This window comes from Staurois parvus, unplaced genomic scaffold (genome assembly GCF_062004578.1).
Source record: "Staurois parvus isolate SC_StPar_1 unplaced genomic scaffold, SC_StPar_1.0 ptg002093l, whole genome shotgun sequence".
NCBI classification, from domain to species: Eukaryota; Metazoa; Chordata; class Amphibia; order Anura; family Ranidae; genus Staurois; species Staurois parvus.
In genome coordinates, this window is record NW_028319889.1 from 36168 (window position 1) to 54632 (window position 18465).

The window sequence follows — 18465 nt, forward strand, 5'->3', positions numbered from 1 at the left end:
ATACTGCCACGTACAGGGGGGATGACGCTGGCAAAAAGAAAAATTGTAAGCCAGTCCCAAGAGCTTATTGATTAGGAATGGCTGGTGTAGGCTCTGGACCCATGGAATATCCAATGGACTTGGGAGATCAGGAAGGAATTAGAGCAATCTGGACAACACTTTATTCTGCTTTTCTGCCTTCTTCTGGGCCAACTATTATGGGTTCAATGTTCTGAGGATGGAAGGTTTTTATTTTTGTCTTTTGGTTGAACTCAATGGACATGTGTCTTTATTCAACCCAACTCTAATCAGAGGATGTCTTAGTGAAGCCACATCCAAATTATGCCATAGTATGTAGCCACCAAGACATCCCATAATATGGAGCCACCAAGACATCCCATAATATGGAGCCACCAAGACATCTCATAATATGGAGCCACCAAGACATCTCATAATATGTAGCCACCAAGACATCTCATAATATGTAGCCACCAAGACATCTCATAATATGGAGCCACGAAGACATCCCATAATATGGAGCCACCAAGACATCCCATAATATGGAGCCACCAAGACATCCCATAATATGGAGCCACCAAGACATCTCATAATATGGAGCCACCAAGACATCTCATAATATGGAGCCACCAAGACATCCAATATTATGGAGCCACCAAGACATCCAATAATATGGAGCCACCAAGACATCCCATAATATGGAGCCCTTGAGATTTCAGCCAACAGGATTCTGTAAATGACTTGTACAGAGATGTCAGCCATGTGGGATGTGGGTCTCCTCGAAGCATCATTTTCACCCAGCAGCTTCTCTCGCTCTAGTGATTTTCTCTGCTCATGTATGTAACATGTAAAACTATTGTATGACAAGACTTTCCCAGCCGAATCTGGAGGAGTTTGCTGGAAAGAAGTGTCAGTGTGTTCTCCTGTCCTGAACGTTTCCAGATCTGAAGAGGTCATCAGCCATTCATTCAGCCTTTTAATTCACAAATCTCACTCCACACATACTGATCACACATCAAATTGAAGGACGGAGATGATGTAGAGGCCAAATTGTGTCTTTATTGTCTTCATCTGATCACAGGAGGGACACAGAACACATGGGGGAAGAGGGAGGGAAATTCAGGAATAAGTGAAATAAATACATGACAACTGTACAAAAAGCCACCTCTGAGTCCACCCGTCACGCAGAGAGATGGGAATAAGGCTGCTGATGACTCTGGTGCCGCCAGCCTCTCTGCCTCCCTCCCATCGCGCTCTCTCTTCCCCCATCTCTACCATCATCCCCCTGAAGACTACTTTCTTCCAACCTCTAGTGGTGTTCCTGGGGTCTCCATGCCCCCCTCTCTTCGGTGTCCTTGCGAGGGGAGTTGTTAAGCTCTGTCTCTAATAAGCCCTTTACTTCTGGGCTGGCACCAAGTCATCGATGGGCTGTCCCTTCTCCAGCTTCTTCTCCATCTCAATCATCAGCTTAACACCATCAACCACCATCTGGACCTGATCGACCTCAGAGAAGCCCAATCTGTCAGCATTTGAGATATCAAAGGTGCCACCAACTGCAGCTGTGTCAACACCACCTGTGGAGGAAGAAGATGCACATCTGAGTGTACTGGATGGAAACACTAACCTACAAGTGATGTGCTCGTCGTGGCTTCAAGTGGAGGACATTTGTTTGATGTTACCACCAGAGTGACCTTCCAGATAAGACCACTGTAGTCTCATATCAATGGCACCCATCCAGTCTTATATGGAATGACTATCTAACATAAGAACCCATTCCACCCCAGGTTTTCAGATCATTTCTGGTGCTTATTGACTCAATGTTTATTTTGGAGGACCACCATACTATGTTTTATCTTTGAGTACAGAGACTGGGGTTGAGTGGACACAAATCATCATTAAATGTACTCACCAGTGCCTCTCTTCTGCAGACGCAGTCTTTTCAGGATCTCCTCAAATTTGGCGTGTTTGCTGAGGTTGGGAAGCTTAACGTGGACACCACCTCTCAGACCTGTGCCCAAGTTGGATGGGCAAGTCAGAATGTAACCAAGATGCTCACTCCAGCTGAAGGGATGTCCTGCAGCCTTGAAGATCTCCTCAATCTGCACAGAACACACATGGGAACATGTCAGGAGATGGGACAAAGGCTATGAGGGACAAGGTATATCATAACAACAATGTTCCCCGTGCTGTGAACTCACAAAACCAAACAAAGAGCCAAGTGTGAGTCTACGGACAGGACAGGGAACTCTGCAGTGGAACAAAAAAAAACAATCTGGCAAACTTTTAGGAAACTAAAACTCTCCAAATGTCTGTCTGCCTTTGTGCAGAATACACCCACATGGATGGTTGCCTGGACTGGCAGCTATAAAACTTGGATCTCACGGCCTATTGATGCTCTGATTGTTTCCCAGGTTCGTGGTGACCTCCGGAATCCACACATTTCAGTCTGGGATAACATTTGTCTCTTATGAGGTGATTCTGACATCTCATAATGTATTACACCTTCTCTAAGAGCTCCCCATTCCACCATGGAGACCTTTTCCAGGCCAAATCCTTCTGATGGATATATTACATATGAGTATTACGATTGTTGATGACGTGTGACCTGCAGATCACATCAGGTGATATGAGGAGATCCTGGCCGAAGTATAAGGGGAAGTGTATTGGTGGACATACCTTCTGAAGACCCTCACAGAAGCGTTTGAAGACCTCCTTCATGTTGCCTCCCTTCTGCATGGAGATGACTCTCAGATGGTCCTCTTCATTTACCCACACGAGGAAGGTCTTGTTGTCATTGTGCCTGGAGAAATAAGAAGGCAACTGAAAGTGACGTGAGCTGGTAAAGACCCAGCACCATAGAGACTCTACAGAGGAGGCCCGACGTGTATTCCTTTACCTGACCCCCATCTATGTCACATCATAGAGACTCTACAGAGGAGGCCCGAGGTGTGATCCTATACCTGAGCCCCATCTATATCACATCATAGAGACTCTACAGAGGAGGCCCGAGGTGTGATCCTATACCTGACCCCCATCTATATCACATCATAGAGACTCTACAGAGGAGGCCCAAGGTGCAATCCTTTACCTGAGCCCCATCTATATCACATCATAGAGACTCTACAGAGGAGACCTGACGTGTATTCCTTTACCTGACCCCCATCTATATCACATCATAGAGACTCTACAGAGGAGGCCCAAGGTGCAATCCTATACCTGACCCCCATCTATATCACATCATAGAGACTCTACAGAGGAGGTCTGAGGTGCAATCCTATACCTGACCCCCATCTATATCACATCATAGAGACTCTACAGAGGAGGCCCAAGGTGCAATCCTATACCTGACCCCCATCTATATCACATCATAGAGACTCTACAGAGGAGGCCCGAGGTGTGATCCTATACCTGACCCCCATCTATATCATATCATAGAGACTCTACAGAGGAGGTCTGAGGTGTGATCCTATATCTGACCCCCATCTATATCACATCATAGAGACCCTACAGAGGAGGTCTGAGGTGTGATCCTATATCTGACCCTCATCTATATCATATCATAGAGAATCTACAGAGGAGGCCCGAGGTGTGATCCTATACCTGAGCCCCATCTATATCACATCATAGAGACCCTACAGAGGAGGTCTGAGGTGTGATCCTATATCTGACCCCCATCTATATCACATCATAGAGACCCTACAGAGGAGGTCTGAGGTTTAACCCTATATCTGACCCCCATCTATATCACATCATAGAGACCCTACAGAGGAGGTCCGAGGTGTGATCCTATATCTGACCCCCATCTATATCACATCATAGAGACCCTACAGAGGAGGTCTGAGGTGTGATCCTATATCTGACCCCCATCTATATCATATCATAGAGACTCTACAGAGGAGGTCTGAGGTGTGATCCTATATCTGACCCCCATCTATATCATATCATAGAGACCCTACAGAGGAGGTCTGAGGTGTGATCCTATACCTGAGCCCCATCTATATCATATCATAGAGACTCTACAGAGGAGGCCCGAGGTGTGATCCTATATCTGACCCCCATCTATATCACACCCCCTTCAATATATGAATCTTATTTCACATGTGCACGTGGACCGCACTGTCATGCTGTGACCAAGGATGGAACAAACCATGACATCTAACCCACGGGAGTACAAAGTGACCACCATAACCTCCCTGACATTGTAATAGTTTGCCCCAGCCCTGGAACTCTGCTTGGCCAGCTTGGCCCACAAGAGAAAGATATAGACAAGGGCAGGAGGAATAATAAAGAATGACAAATATGGTCACCACATTGCTATCCTGTATTGACCCCGTCCTCCAACCAGAATACAAGGTTTTCGTTTCTATAAAGGGAATCTGTGTGAGAAGCTTCTGATGAAAGCTGCCATTCTCTCATTGAAAAAAAAAATGAAGAAAGATACATCTAGCCTCGCTGACTCTACATAGTATGAGGCCTTGTGGATGGAAAAGAGACACTTCTGTCAGAAGCTTCTCACACAGGTAACCTGCTTTATGACAGATCTTACTTAATGAAAGCATTTAGTCCACCCAACCACCATTCCCTCTGCTCTAAAAGCAGGAGAGTTCGTCCTTCAACAACATGATTACCCCACCATGGGCAATGGAAGAGCCCTCCCCCCGGTGCCACTTACCAGATTCCACGACCATCGGGCCAGTCACGGGCCATACCAGCGGCCAGCAGCAGAGGGGACACGGGCTTGTCAAACAGGAAGTGGTCGTCAATCAGCTGCTGCTGCTCGGCATCTGTCATGTCCTTCAGGGGGTAATACTTTCCCTTGAACTCTGCAGCCAGACTGCTGAGGGCTAGACAAGCAGAAGAGATGTATATATAATACAGGTGATGGTATACAGGACTCATGGCGGTATGTATAGGACATGTATGTAATCTCTATGTGGAGCGGTGATCCTGACGGCTCAGATATGGTCTTCTGCCTTGCCTGCACAGGACAGGTCCTCTTTTGTACCATAAATCAGAAGTTCTTGTGGTCTTCCAGCTATTATCCCATTGTTAAGTTTTAGTATGTAAACTAATTCCAGCAACAATCGTTCTGGGAGGACAGAGACCGCGTTACCTATTGTCACCTTCTGGAAACGATTCCTTGGTGGGTGTCACCAGAACTTCCAGATGTGTCACCAGAACTTCCAGAAGCTCCTTACCTTTGATGGACACCTATTGTCACCTTCTGGAAACGATTCCTTGCTGACGCTGGATGGAGTCTACAAGACCTCCGGTTAGCACAGCTTCCACCATAGGACCCCTAAATACTGATGTCTGCCGCCCTCTCAGCCTGGTGTCCAGTTTGGCTCACCCCATAGCCCCGTACTATTGGTGGGTGTCACCAGAACTTCCAGAGGTGTCACCAGAACTTCCAGAAGCTCCTTACCTGTGATGGACACCTATTGTCACCTTCTGGAAATGATTCGTTGCTGACGCTGGATGGAGTCTACAAGACCTCCGGTTAGCGCAGCTTCCACCATAAAACCACTAAATACTGATGGCTGCCGCCCTCTCAGCCTGGTGTCCAGCTTGGCTCACCCCATCGCCCCGTACTATTGGTGGGAGTCACCAGAACTTCCAGAGGTGTCACCAGAACTTCCAGAAGCTCCTTACCTTTGATGGACACCTATTGTCACCTTCTGGAAACGATTCCTTGCTGACGCTGGATGGAGTCTACAAGACCTCCGATTAGCACAGCTTCCACCATAAGACCACTAAATACTGATGTCTGCCGTCCTCTCAGCCTGGTGTCCAGCTTGGCTCACCCCATCGCCCCGTACTATTGGTGGGTGTCACCAGAACTTCCAGAAGCTCCTTACCTTTGATGGACAACTTCTCAATAGCACGGCGCTCGCCACGGCTGCAGTGTGGGGGGAGGGTGTATCCCTTGATGCTGCGGCCAGTCCTGACACGGCTGCTCAGAACATAGTTGGGGTCCAGGTCATCTCCACCCTGCACAGAGCAAAATTCATAATTAAGAGTCTCCTTTCACATGTCAGCAATTCTCCCAACAAAAGTGAGATTGGTGGACACAAAAACATATCCCGGGAATATCTACAATAGTAAAAATATCAAAAACAGACGGGCCACGGCCAGCACATCGCAGTAGTAAGTGAGCATATCTATGCAACAGAGTTTTATCAGAATACAGGTCAGTGAAGAGCCATGAGATCCTTCACCTAGAGGGTCACATCCAGAAACTAGTGGAAGGTCATGAGATTGGCCAAAAATATTTACCACCCAAAAACGTTACTGAGTGGGGGGAGGTGAAGGGTGAGTGATGAATACACCTCTCTATCAGTAGACTTTACTGGGCTCAGATGTGTCAGGAGAACATTGGGCCATAGAAGACTAAAATGGCATCACCTCACTTCACGCCACCCCCGTCCCCATCCATGGACCTTCAGCTCACACAAACCTACCTTCAGGTTGTTCCAGTTCAGGTCGGTCTTGTGCTTGTCGGTGGGTTTGTAGCCATTGTGACGGTCCTCAATGACTTTGTCAAGCAGATCCTTGAAGACATCATAGGATTCCTCATCACCAGCGACACAGCCCACAGTCATGATGAAGGGGTGACCTGCGAAGGAAAACACCGTCATTTCCGATACTCTAGATGATGTCGCACAACGCCAGTCAACCACAAACATGTAACAATACAAAACCCGCATGCAATAAAATGCCGTATAATTACTAAAGCTGGAGAGGATAAAATGACTCATTTAAGCCCCCAGGACCCCAAGGTCCCCTCATGTGAGGTCACTACTAAAAATAAAGTCACAAAGTACGAATGGTGGAACCTTTCAGAGTCCCAGCGGCAAAGATTGTTCTGGTCTTACTGTCTCAACACTTTCACCTGTTTTACTCCTAGGAAGTCTCTAGAACTATCTATCGGCCTCCATCATGAGCTCACATAATGGTCAGCGAGAGCTCAGTCATTACTTTAAAATGAATAATGATAAGAAGAACATTAATACCAGGTCTTTGTTAAGGGTTGGGCTTTTCATTACACGTGGCTGAATGTCATAGTATGATTTGTGGGACTCCCAATTACTTTGCACATTAGTGAACTGATAAAGGTCCAAGAACGCCGCCATACTCCTAATAGCAAATGATGGGGACATAAAACTGGAGATTTCTAGAAAGATGACATAACCATGGTGGACCTGTCCCCCCACAGTAGATCTGAGCATACAATGTCAGCTACCAGTCTAGTCATTTATGAACATCATCTACCTGGGTTGTCCACACCGGTCTGGATGACGTCATCAAGGGTGAAGCCACTGGGAGTACACTTATCTCTCAGCTTCTTGTAGATGTCAGGTGTCAGGGCCTTGGCCATGTGATTATTGTGCAGGGAGAGATCTGGGAATTCCTCCTCAGATGAGAAGTTCAGCTTGTAGGCATTGTGAGTGTTTCCGAAAGGCATGATGAGAGATCGGGCTGGACCTGGAAGAGAGAAAAAGTGGATGATGAGAATGGACTGGTGGGGGAGATATGGATGAGGACCAGAAGAGCTAGTATTGCGCTAGGAGTAGAGGACCTCAGGCTGGTAGATCTGAGGACCAGAAGAGGTAGTGTTGGGCTAGGAGTAAAGGACCTTGGGCTGGTAAGTATGAGGACCAGAAGAATTAGTATTGAGCTAGGATTAGAGGACCTCAGGCTGGTAGATCTGAGGACCAGAAGAGGTAGTGTTGGGCTAGGAGTAAAGGACCTTGGGCTGGTAAGTATGAGGACCAGAAGAATTAGTATTGAGCTAGGATTAGAGGACCTCAGGCTGGTAGATCTGAGGACCAGAAGAGGTAGTGTTGGGCTAGGAGTAAAGGACCTTGGGCTGGTAAGTATGAGGACCAGAAGAATTAGTATTGCGCTAGGAGTAGAGGACCTCAGGCTGGTAGATCTGAGGACCAGAAGAGGTAGGTTTGGGCTAGGAGTAAAGGACCTTGGGCTGGTAAGTATGAGGACCAGAAGATTTAGTATTGAGCTAGGATTAGAGGACCTCAGGCTGGTAGATATGAGGACCAGAAGAGGTAGTTTTGAGCTGGGATTAGAGGACATCAGGCTAGTAAGTATGAGGACCAGAAGAGTAGGTGTTGGGCTAGGAGTAGAGGACCTCAGGCTGGTAAGTATGAGGACCAGAAGAGTTAGTGTTGGGCTAGGAGTAGAGGACCTCAGGCTGGTAGATATGAAAACCAGAAGTGTTAGTATTGAGCTAGAAGTAGAGGACCTCAGGCTGGTAAGTAGGAAGGACAGAAGAGTTAGTGTTGGGCTAGGAGTAGAAGACCTCAACCTGGTAGGTGTATATTTTGGGAAGTGGAGGGGGGGTGGACTGGTTGTTGACTGCGGCCAGTTGTACTGTGTAGTTCAGATAACGTTTCTCCGTCACGCAGCCAGAGCAAGTGTTATGGTTACAGTAGAGTCAGTGTGTCATAAATATCCCATCACAGGAGGCACAGCAGCTGTTCAAGTCTTCTACACGTGTTATGTGAGATGCTGGAAATGGCTGTTTGCGTGCCGGAGATGCCAAAGGAGATTGGTGCCAGAATTACCTCCAGCCCGAAAAGTGCCCCTTCTTGCAGTAGCTCTGGAGGTCTCCCGACGCCTGGCCACCGAGGTCCTGGCCAACCTAGACATGAGGCGTTTAACCCCTAAGAGCCTGTGGTGGATCATGTTGCTGGAGTGATGTGAGTGTACAGTGCGTGCATGGAGGATCGGGTGGTGTGGAGGATCTGGGGTGTATTTATGGAGGATGGGGTGGTGTGGAGGATCTAGGGTGTATGTATGGAGGATCTGGTGGTGTGGAGGATCTAGGGTGTATGTATGGAGGATCTGGTGGTGTGGAGAATCTGGAGTGTATGTATGGAGGATCTGGGGTGTATGTATGGAGGATCTGGGGTGTGTGTATGGAGGATCTGGTGGTGTGGACGATCTGGGGTGTATGTATGAAGGATCTGGTGTGGGGTGTATGTATGAAGGATCTGGTGTGGGGTGTATGTATGGAGGATCTGGTGCTGTGGAGGATCCGGTGGTATGGAGGATCTTGGGTGTGTGTATGGAGGATCTGGTGGTGTGGAGGATCTGGGGTGTATGTATGGAGGATCCGGTGGTATGGAGGATCCGGTGGTATGGAGGATCTTGGGTGTGTGTATGGAGGATCTGGTGTGGGGTGTATGTATGGAGGATCTGGTGTGGGGTGTATGTGTGGAGGATCCGGTGGTGTGGAGGATCCGGAGGTGTGGAGGATCCGGAGGTGTGGAGGATCTGGGGTGTATGTATGGAGGATCTGGTGGTGTGGAGGATCTGGGGTGTATGTATGGAGGATCTGGTGGTGTGGAGGATCCGGTGGTGTGGAGGATCCGGAGGTGTGGAGGATCCGGAGGTGTGGAGGATCTGGGGTGTATGTATGAAGGATCTGGTGGTGTGGAGGATCTGGGGTGTATGTATGAAGGATCTGGTGGTGTGGAGGATCTGGGGTGTATGTATGGAGGATCTGGTGGTGTGGAGGATCTGGGGTGTATGTATGGAGGATCTGGTGGTGTGGAGGATCCGGTGGTGTGGAGGATCCGGTGGTGTGGAGGATCCGGAGGTGTGGAGGATCTGGGGTGTATGTATGGAGGATCTGGTGTGGGGTGTGTGTATGGAGGATCTGGTGGTGTGGAGGATCTGGGGTGTATGTATGGAGGATCTGGTGTGGGGTGTATGTATGGAGGATCCGGTGGTGTGGAGGATCCGGTGGTATGGAGGATCCGGTGGTGTGCAGGATCTGGGGGTCTGCGCAGAGGGTGTGTACGTGACCCTGATGTAGGCGGTGTGACAATCCGTGAGTGCGGTGGCAGCACATTTTCGGTATATATAGATCACACAATGTCAAAGCCCCAGCCAGAGTGACAGGTGGCAGCAGCGTGATGTGACCGGGAGGAGGGGGGGGCAGGAGGAGTTCACATTGCTGGTAGTAAACAGAGAGGAGTGGGGGTGACATTGGTGGTGGCAATGGGGGAGGGTGAAGGGTAGACATTGGAGGCCCCCACCCCCTTGTCTTCCCCGGGTTACATGCTATAACCTGGCAGGAGTGAGACTTGCTGGTGGAAGAGTGGAAGTTGCAGAAGGGTGAAGGGTAGATCTTTGTGGTGATGGGGGGTAGAGAGTGACCCCGATGGGGGTTACAGGTTGGGGGGGGGTAAATATTGGCGGTAACATAGGGGGTATAGGGTGACCCCGGTGAGGGTTACAGAAGGGGGAGGGGTAAACATTGGCGGTAACATAGGGGGTAGAGGGTGACCCCGATGGGGGCTATGGAAGGGGGAGGGGTAAACATTGGCGGTAACATAGGGGGTAGAGGGTGACCCCGATGGGGGCTATGGAAGGGGGGGGTGAAGGGTAGATGGTGGTGACAGAGGGCCAGTTACAGGAGGGTGGCCAATGGAGTTGCCCCCCACCCCGCCCTCCTCCCCGTGTCACATGCAGGTAGGGGGGGGGTCACAGGTTGTTCCCGGTCACAATGACAGGTTGTCAGGAAAAGGGGATGTTCTGGGCTGAGATTGGTGAAATGCTCTGCAGATCCCGCTGATGCCATGATGTGGAAGCGATGACACAGCAGACACATGAATACAGCTATAATGATGACAGGGAGAGATGCTCTGCAGAGGCGGGGGAATGGACCAGGACAGGGAGAGATGCTCTGCAGAGGCTGGGGAATGGACCAGGACAGGGAGGCGCTCTGCAGAGGCTGGGGAATGGACCGGGACAGGGAGAGATGCTCTGCAGAGGCTGGGGAATGGAGCAGGACAGTGAGAGATGCTCTGCAGAGGCTGGGGAATGGAGCAGGACAGGGAGAGATGCTCTGCAGAGGCTGGGGAAAGGAGCAGGACAGGGAGAGATGCTCTGCAGAGGCTGGGGAATGGAGCAGGACAGGGAGAGATGCTCTGCAGAGGCTGGGGAAAGGAGCAGGACAGGGAGAGATGCTCTGCAGAGGCTGGGGAATGGAGCAGAACAGGGAGAGATGCTCTGCAGAGGCTGGGGAATGGAGCAGGACAGGGAGAGATGCTCTGCAGAGGCTGGGGGATGGAGCAGAACAGGGAGAGATGCTCTGCAGATGCTGGGGAATGGAGCAGGACAGGGAGAGATGCTCTGCAGATGCTGGGGAATGGAGCAGGACAGGGAGAGATGCTCTGCAGAGAGGGTGCAATGCTCTGCAGACTGAAGACATATTTCTGGGATATAAGGCATGGGGGTGATTTGCCTGTGGGGGGGTAAAGCTGCAGATTTGGGGATATTGGGGGGCTGTGGCAGTTCTGCAGCAGCTGTCGTTGGGGGATGGGAGCCCCCAGATAGATATTGGGGGCTGCAGGAAATTTTCAGGGTGACAGTGGCAGCCATTGGGGGGTCTGGGAGTGATGGGGGGTCTGGGAGTGATGGGGGACTGGGAATGATGGGGGGGTGTTGGGGGGTGGTCTCCAGGCGGTGGGGGGTCTGGGAATGATGGGGGGTGTTGGGGGTGGTCTCCAGGCGGTGGGGGGTCTGGGAGTGATGGGGGACTGGGAATGAGGGGGGTGGTCTCTGGGTGGTGAGGGGGTCTGGGAATGATGGGGGGTCTGGGAATGATGGGGGAGTGTTGGGGGGTGGTCTCCAGGTGGTGGGGGGTCTGGGAATGATGGGGGGTGTTGGGGGTGGTCTCCAGGCGGTGGGGGGTCTGGGAATGATGGGGGGTGGTCTCCAGGCGGTGGGGGGTCTGGGAATGATGGGGGGTGTTGGGGGTGGTCTCCAGGCGGTGGGGGGGTCTGGGAATGATGGGGGGTGTTGGGGGGTGGTCTCCAGGCGGTGGGGGGGTCTCTGGAAGGAAAGGGTTATGCTGCGCACATTACCTGCTGTAGAGACGGAGCAAACTTCAGGGTGACCCGTCTGACTGCCCCGAAATCTCCCAATATATAGTGACCGGGGTCACCCCATTGGTCAGACGGCAGAGGTGTGAAACATGTCACTGTGATGTCATACCCCGATCACATGCTGATTGGCTGCTGCTCTGAGCCCTGCACATGCCTTTATCTGGAGCAGAAGGGTTCACTTTACAGTTATTCTTAGACAGCCCCGCCCCCCTCAGGGCGATCCGCACACAGAGCCCCCAGGGTGACACCTGCCACCCGGCAATAATAATGTCCATCTGCAGCGTATAGACCGATGTTATATAACAGGCCCCTGTGCCGTATACTATAGGGGACCGGGGCCCCTCTGTGCAATATACTATAGAGGACCGGGGCCCCTCTGTGCAATATACTATAGGGGGCCGGGGCCCCTCTGTGCAATATACTATAGGGGACCGGGGCCCCTCTGTGCCATATACTATAGGGGACCGGGGCCCCTCTGTGCCGTATACTATAGGGGACCGGGGCCCCTCTGTGCAATATACTATAGAGGACCGGGGCCCCCCTGTGCAATATACTATAGAGGACCGGGGCCCCTCTGTGCAATATACTATAGAGGACCGGGGCCCCTCTGTGCCATATACTATAGGGGGCCGGGGCCCCTCTGTGCAATATACTATAGAGGACCTGGGCTCCTCTGTGCAATATACTATAGGGGACCTGGGCTCCTCTGTGCAATATACTATAGAGGACCGGGGCCCCTCTGTGCAGAGTATAGACCAATGATATATCATAGACCCCTGTGCAATATACTATAGAGGACCGGGGCCCCTCTGTGCAATATACTATAGAGGACCGGGGCCCCTCTGTGCAATATACTATAGGGGACCGGGGCTCCTCTGTGCAATATACTATAGAGGACCGGGGCCCCTCTGTGCAATATACTATAGGGGACCGGGGCTCCTCTGTGCAATATACTATAGGGGACCGGGGCTCCTCTGTGCAATATACTATAGAGGACCGGGGCCCCTCTGTGCAATATACTATAGGGGACCGGGGCTCCTCTGTGCAATATACTATAGGGGACCGGGGCTCCTCTGTGCAATATACTATAGGGGACCGGGGCTCCTCTGTGCAATATACTATAGGGGACCGGGGCCCCTCTGTGCAATATACTATAGAGGACCGGGGCTCCTCTGTGCAATATACTATAGGGGACCGGGGCCCCTCTGTGCAATATACTATAGAGGACCGGGGCCCCTCTGTGCAGAGTATAGAGTGTTGTGTAGTCCTGTCCTAAGGTGACAACGCTCCTCCTCCATACATACATTGCTGTGGAGGTTGTCACCCCAGGACAGGAAGAGTGTTACTGGCAGGATCACCAGGGGGAAATGAAAGCAGCTGCCACATTTACGGACCGGTCAGATGGTATATATGACATTTTTGGGTTTAGATACATTCTAAAGGGAACCTGTGAGAACAGAAGGTAGGGGGCGCCATGCTGATCCTGCCGCCATCATCTGGGGAGATTGGTCAATCAGGTGCCATATGAAGACTCCGCGAGATTCAATATCTTTATTGTTCAGCTGGTGACAACAATCCGGACAATGGATACAACCTGACCGACAGATACAGACGTCCCCGCGGCTGGGAAGGGTCAGAGTGACGCGCAGAGACATGGAATCTCTATTCCTAGAAATGGGGGACATAAAACTGACCCCCCACAGGGGGACCCACTATTCTTCCAGAGAAAGCATGATGGGGAGTGGGGAAAAATACAATGAGAGACAAGGGGGACATACCTGAGACACGCCTGAGACATACCTGAGACACGCCTGAGACATACCTGAGACACGCCTGAGACATACCTGAGACACACCTGAGACACCAGAGACACGCCTGAGATATGCCTGAGACACGCCTGAGATATGCCTGAGACACACCTGAGACACGCCTGACATATACCTGAGACTCGCCTGAGACTCGCCTGACATATACCTGAGACTCGCCTGAGATATACCTGAGACTCGCCTGAGATATACCTGAGACACGCCTGAGATATACCTGAGACACGCCTGAGACATGCCTGAGATATACCTGAGACACGCCTGAGACATGCCTGAGATATACCTGAGACACGCCTGAGATATACCTGAGACATACCTGAGACACCAGAGACATGCCTGAGACACACCCAGGACACGCCTGAGATATACCTGAGACATGCCTGAGATATACCTGAGACACGCCTGAGACACACCTGAGATATACTTGAGACACACCTGAGACACGCCTGAGATATACCTGAGACACACCTGAGACACGCCTGAGATATACCTGAGACATGCCTGAGATATACCTGAGACACGCCTGAGACACACCTGAGATATACTTGAGACACGCCTGAGATATACCTGAGACACGCCTGAGATATACCTGAGACATGCCTGAGATATACCTGAGACACGCCTGAGATATACCTGAGACACCAGAGACATGCCTGAGACACACCTGAGATATACCTGAGATATACCTGAGACACGCCTGAGATATACCTGAGACATACCTGAGACACCAGAGACATGCCTGAGACACACCCGAGACACGCCTGAGATATACCTGAGACACGCCTGAGACATGCCTGAGATATACCTGAGACATGCCTGAGACACACCTGAGACACGCCTGAGATATACCTGAGACACGCCTGAGATATACCTGAGACACGCCTGAGATATACCTGAGACACACCTGAGACACACCTGAGATATACCTGAGACATGCCTGAGATATACCTGAGACACGCCTGAGATATACCTGAGACACGCCTGAGACATACCTGAGACACCAGAGACATGCCTGAGACACACCCAAGACACGCCTGAGATATACCTGAGACATGCCTGAGATATACCTGAGACACGCCTGAGACACACCTGAGACATACCTGAGACACACCTGAGACACGCCTGAGATATACCTGAGACATGCCTGAGATATACCTGAGACACGCCTGAGACACACCTGAGACATGCCTGAGATATACTTGAGACACGCCTGAGATATACCTGAGACATGCCTGAGATATACCTGAGACACGCCTGAGATATGCCTGAGACACACCTGAGACATGTCTGAGACACACCTGAGACACACCTGAGACACACCTGAGATATACCTGAGACATGCCTGAAATATACCTGAGACATGCCTGAGATATACCTGAAACACGCCTGAGATATACCTGAGACACACCTGAGACACTCCTGAGATATACCTGAGACACACCTGAGATATACCTGAGACAAACCTGAGACACGCCTGAGACATACCTGAGACACGCCTGAGACACGCCTGAGATATGCCTGAGACACGCCTGAGACACACCTGAGACACGCCTGACATATACCTGAGACACGCCTGACATATACCTGAGACTCGCCTGACATATACCTGAGACTCGCCTGAGATATACCTGAGACACGCCTGAGATATACCTGAGACACGCCTGAGACATGCCTGAGACACGCCTGAGACACGCCTGAGACACGCCTGAGACATGCCTGAGATATACTTGAGACACGCCTGAGATATACCTGAGACACACCTGAGACATGCCTGAGACACACCCAAGACACGCCTGAGATATACCTGAGACACACCTGAGACACGCCTGAGATATATCTGAGACACGCCTGAGACATGCCTGAGATATACTTGAGACACGCCTGAGATATACCTTAGACATGCCTGAGATATACCTGAGACACGCCTGAGATATGCCTGAGACACACCTGAGTCATGTCTGAGACACACCTGAGACATGCCTGAATTATACCTGAGACATGCCTGAGATATACCTGAAACACACCTGAGATATACCTGAGACACGCCTGAGATATACCTGAGACATGCCTGAGATATACCTGAGACACGCCTGAGACACACCTGAGACACACCTGAGACATGCCTGAGATATACTTGAGACACGCCTGAGATATACCTGAGACATGCCTGAGATATACCTGAGACACGCCTGAGATATGCCTGAGACACACCTGAGACACACCTGAGACATGCCTGAAATATACCTGAGACATGCCTGAGATATACCTGAGACACACCTGAGACACTCCTGAGATATACCTGAGACAAACCTGAGACACTCCTGAGACATTCCTGAGTTATACTTGAGACACATATAATAAATTATATATAAAATATATTGATATAAAAACATATATAAAAATTAAAATTATAAGTCCAGTGACAAAAAAGCAAAGTGACAAAAAATCAAAAAAAACCCCAGAAAATATATATATAAATATAATTACAGTCCCGTGAAAAAATTAAATCAAATTAAATTGTAATATATTTTCCATTTGATTCTTCCGTGTTACTGATCCCTTCACCATCCACCAGTGCAGAAATCAACATTAACCGCACTCACCAGATAATGGTGAGTCACACGCCTTTCAGGATTGTTAAGGGCTCCTGGACCCCCTTTACTTTGTCTGGGACCTCCAAGTGCTGTTTCCTCTCATGTCTAGGTACCTCTTCTGCTTACTCCTCTCACCGAATCCCCCAAAGGAAAATCAGGAAGAAGAAAAGACCATAGCGTGATACCGCAGTAACTTCTCCTCAAATTAATCTCTCCAGACCACTCACATTTTTTTGCGGGATATAGCCCACTTTTTATTCAAAACAACAGCGATTCTCTTCAAGAATGATCCACTTTTCATGTACACCGATTATACAAGGACCTCACAGTTTAGTGTGCAGCAGGATGGCAGACCTCAGCTACAGACTCTTCTACTTAGGCTAAGATGGCCCCTTGGAACGCACCGCTCGGCGTGCGCTCCACTCACCGGAAATGACGTCAGACGACGGACCAGGCAACCGGAAGTGCGTCAACGCGTTTCGCCCCACCCACAGGGCGTTATCAAGACGCTCATTACCACTTCCCAGCCGCTTATAAAGCTTTGGGAGGTCCCTCCCACTAATTCCTCTGGCACAAAAACCTGGATACAAGCATGTCAATCACCGCCATCCATCTGCACACCCATGTGGGGTCCCCTTACATCAGAAACCATTACAAGAAATATATTACTTAAAGAATACATTACTTCAAAAACATACTTTACTTAAAAAACATTCTTTAGATAAAAAATATAAATAATAATACTTTTAATCCTAAGTCTTCAACCCCACACACGAGAGAAGACCAATAAAAATAAATGCAGATAAAAATAAAATTAAAAAATAAAAATAAAAATAAACATAAATAAAAATAAAATTAAATATAAAAATAAAAATAAAAATAAAAATAAATTAAAAATATAAAAAATAAAATTAAAATAAAAAAAATAAAAATAAAATAAAAAAATATATAAATATCTAAATAAATACAAATAAAAATAAATAAATAAAAATAAAATAAAATAAAATAAATATAAATCAAAAATAAAAAAATAAAAATAAAAATAAAAAATAAATAAAAAATAAATAAAAATTAAATAATAAAAAATATATTAAAAGAAATATATTAAAAAAAATTTAAATTAAAGTAACCTAATTAAAATAAAAAAATAAAAAAAACCTAATCATGAACACGCACTACGGACCTATAACTGGATATTACCAATTCGACAAGAAACAGTTTATATCAATATCTACATTCAACCCATTAGGATGCAATGTACCCATTTGATAAATCCACTTCGTTTCATTTTGGGACACATTTATTAGCATATTACCTCCCCTCCATGGGGCTTCTATTCTATCTATCCCACAAAATTTCAACGATGCCGGATCTCTATTATGATATCTTCTAAAATGATATGATAAACTATGATGTTTAAATCCCTTCTTTATATTCCATAGTATTTCTTAATTTTCTTTTTCTGTGTTATAGAAAAAGAAAATTATTCCAGTTATAGGTCCGTAGTGCGTGTTCATGATTAGGTTTTTTTTTATTTTTTTATTTTTTTATTTTAATTAGGTTACTTTAATTTAAAAATTTTTTAATATATTTCTTTTAATATATTTTTTATTATTTAATTTTTATTTATTTTTTATTTATTTTTTATTTTTATTTTTATTTTTTTATTTTTGATTTATATTTATTTTATTTTATTTTATTTTTATTTATTTATTTTTATTTGTATTTATTTAGATATTTATATATTTTTTTATTTTATTTTTATTTTTATTTTTTTTATTTTAATTTTATTTTTTATATTTTTAATTTATTTTTATTTTTATTTTTATATTTAATTTTATTTTTATTTATGTTTATTTTTATTTTTATTTTTTAATTTTATTTTTATCTGCATTTATTTTTATTGGTCTTCTCTCTTGTGTGTGGGGTTGAAGACTTAGGATTAAAAGTATTATTATTTATATTTTTTATCTAAAGAATGTTTTTTAAGTAAAGTATGTTTTTGAAGTAATGTATTCTTTAAGTAATATATTTCTTGTAATGGTTTCTGATGTAAGGGGACCCCACATGGGTGTGCAGATGGATGGCGGTGATTGACATGCTTGTATCCAGGTTTTTGTGCCAGAGGAATTA

General features: G+C 47.6%; 2 protein-coding genes across 4 annotated transcripts; both read right to left on the bottom strand.

Annotated features, from left to right (window-relative positions):
• Positions 1–1036: 1036 nt before the first annotated feature.
• Positions 1037–12050, bottom strand: LOC149432825 (creatine kinase M-type). Its single transcript, XM_089664901.1, has 8 exons — positions 11895–12050; positions 7270–7482; positions 6459–6613; positions 5856–5988; positions 4670–4841; positions 2674–2797; positions 1907–2096; positions 1037–1571 (listed from the first exon to the last, which is right to left on the bottom strand). The coding sequence occupies exons 2-8, from the start codon at positions 7460–7462 to the stop codon at positions 1393–1395; spliced, it is 1146 nt and encodes a 381-aa protein (XP_089521027.1). The 5' UTR covers positions 7463–7482; positions 11895–12050; the 3' UTR covers positions 1037–1392.
• On the bottom strand, positions 7489–11420 carry LOC149432826 (uncharacterized). Of its 3 annotated transcripts, none has more exons than XM_089664899.1 (3): positions 9620–11420; positions 9396–9568; positions 7489–9283 (listed from the first exon to the last, which is right to left on the bottom strand). In XM_089664899.1, exons 1-3 carry the CDS (start codon positions 10046–10048, stop codon positions 8515–8517), a joined length of 1371 nt encoding a protein of 456 aa, XP_089521025.1. In that variant the 5' UTR covers positions 10049–11420; the 3' UTR covers positions 7489–8514. The 3 variants fall into 3 exon arrangements, with proteins under 3 accessions (XP_089521025.1, XP_089521026.1, XP_089521024.1); XM_089664900.1 differs by having other exon boundaries at positions 9396–9529; positions 9620–11419; XM_089664898.1 differs by having other exon boundaries at positions 9396–11414.
• Positions 12051–18465: the final 6415 nt, after the last annotated feature.

Excerpts from the sequence above, each read along its gene's own strand:
- LOC149432825 (XM_089664901.1), bottom strand. The coding sequence starts at position 7,462 with ATGCCTTTCGGAAACACTCACAATGCCTACAAGCTGAACTTCTCATCT. Across the intron at positions 2,798-4,669 it reads CCCGATGGTCGTGGAATCTG|GCACAATGACAACAAGACCT; the intron begins GTAAGTGGCACC and ends TTATTTCTCCAG. Across the intron at positions 2,097-2,673 it reads TCTGTGAGGGTCTTCAGAAG|ATTGAGGAGATCTTCAAGGC; the intron begins GTATGTCCACCA and ends TGTTCTGTGCAG.
- LOC149432826 (XM_089664898.1), bottom strand. The coding sequence starts at position 10,048 with ATGTCTACCCTTCACCCTCCCCCATTGCCACCACCAATGTCACCCCCA. Across the intron at positions 9,284-9,395 it reads CACCTCCGGATCCTCCACAC|CTCCGGATCCTCCACACCTC; the intron begins CTCCGGATCCTC and ends GATCCTCCACAC.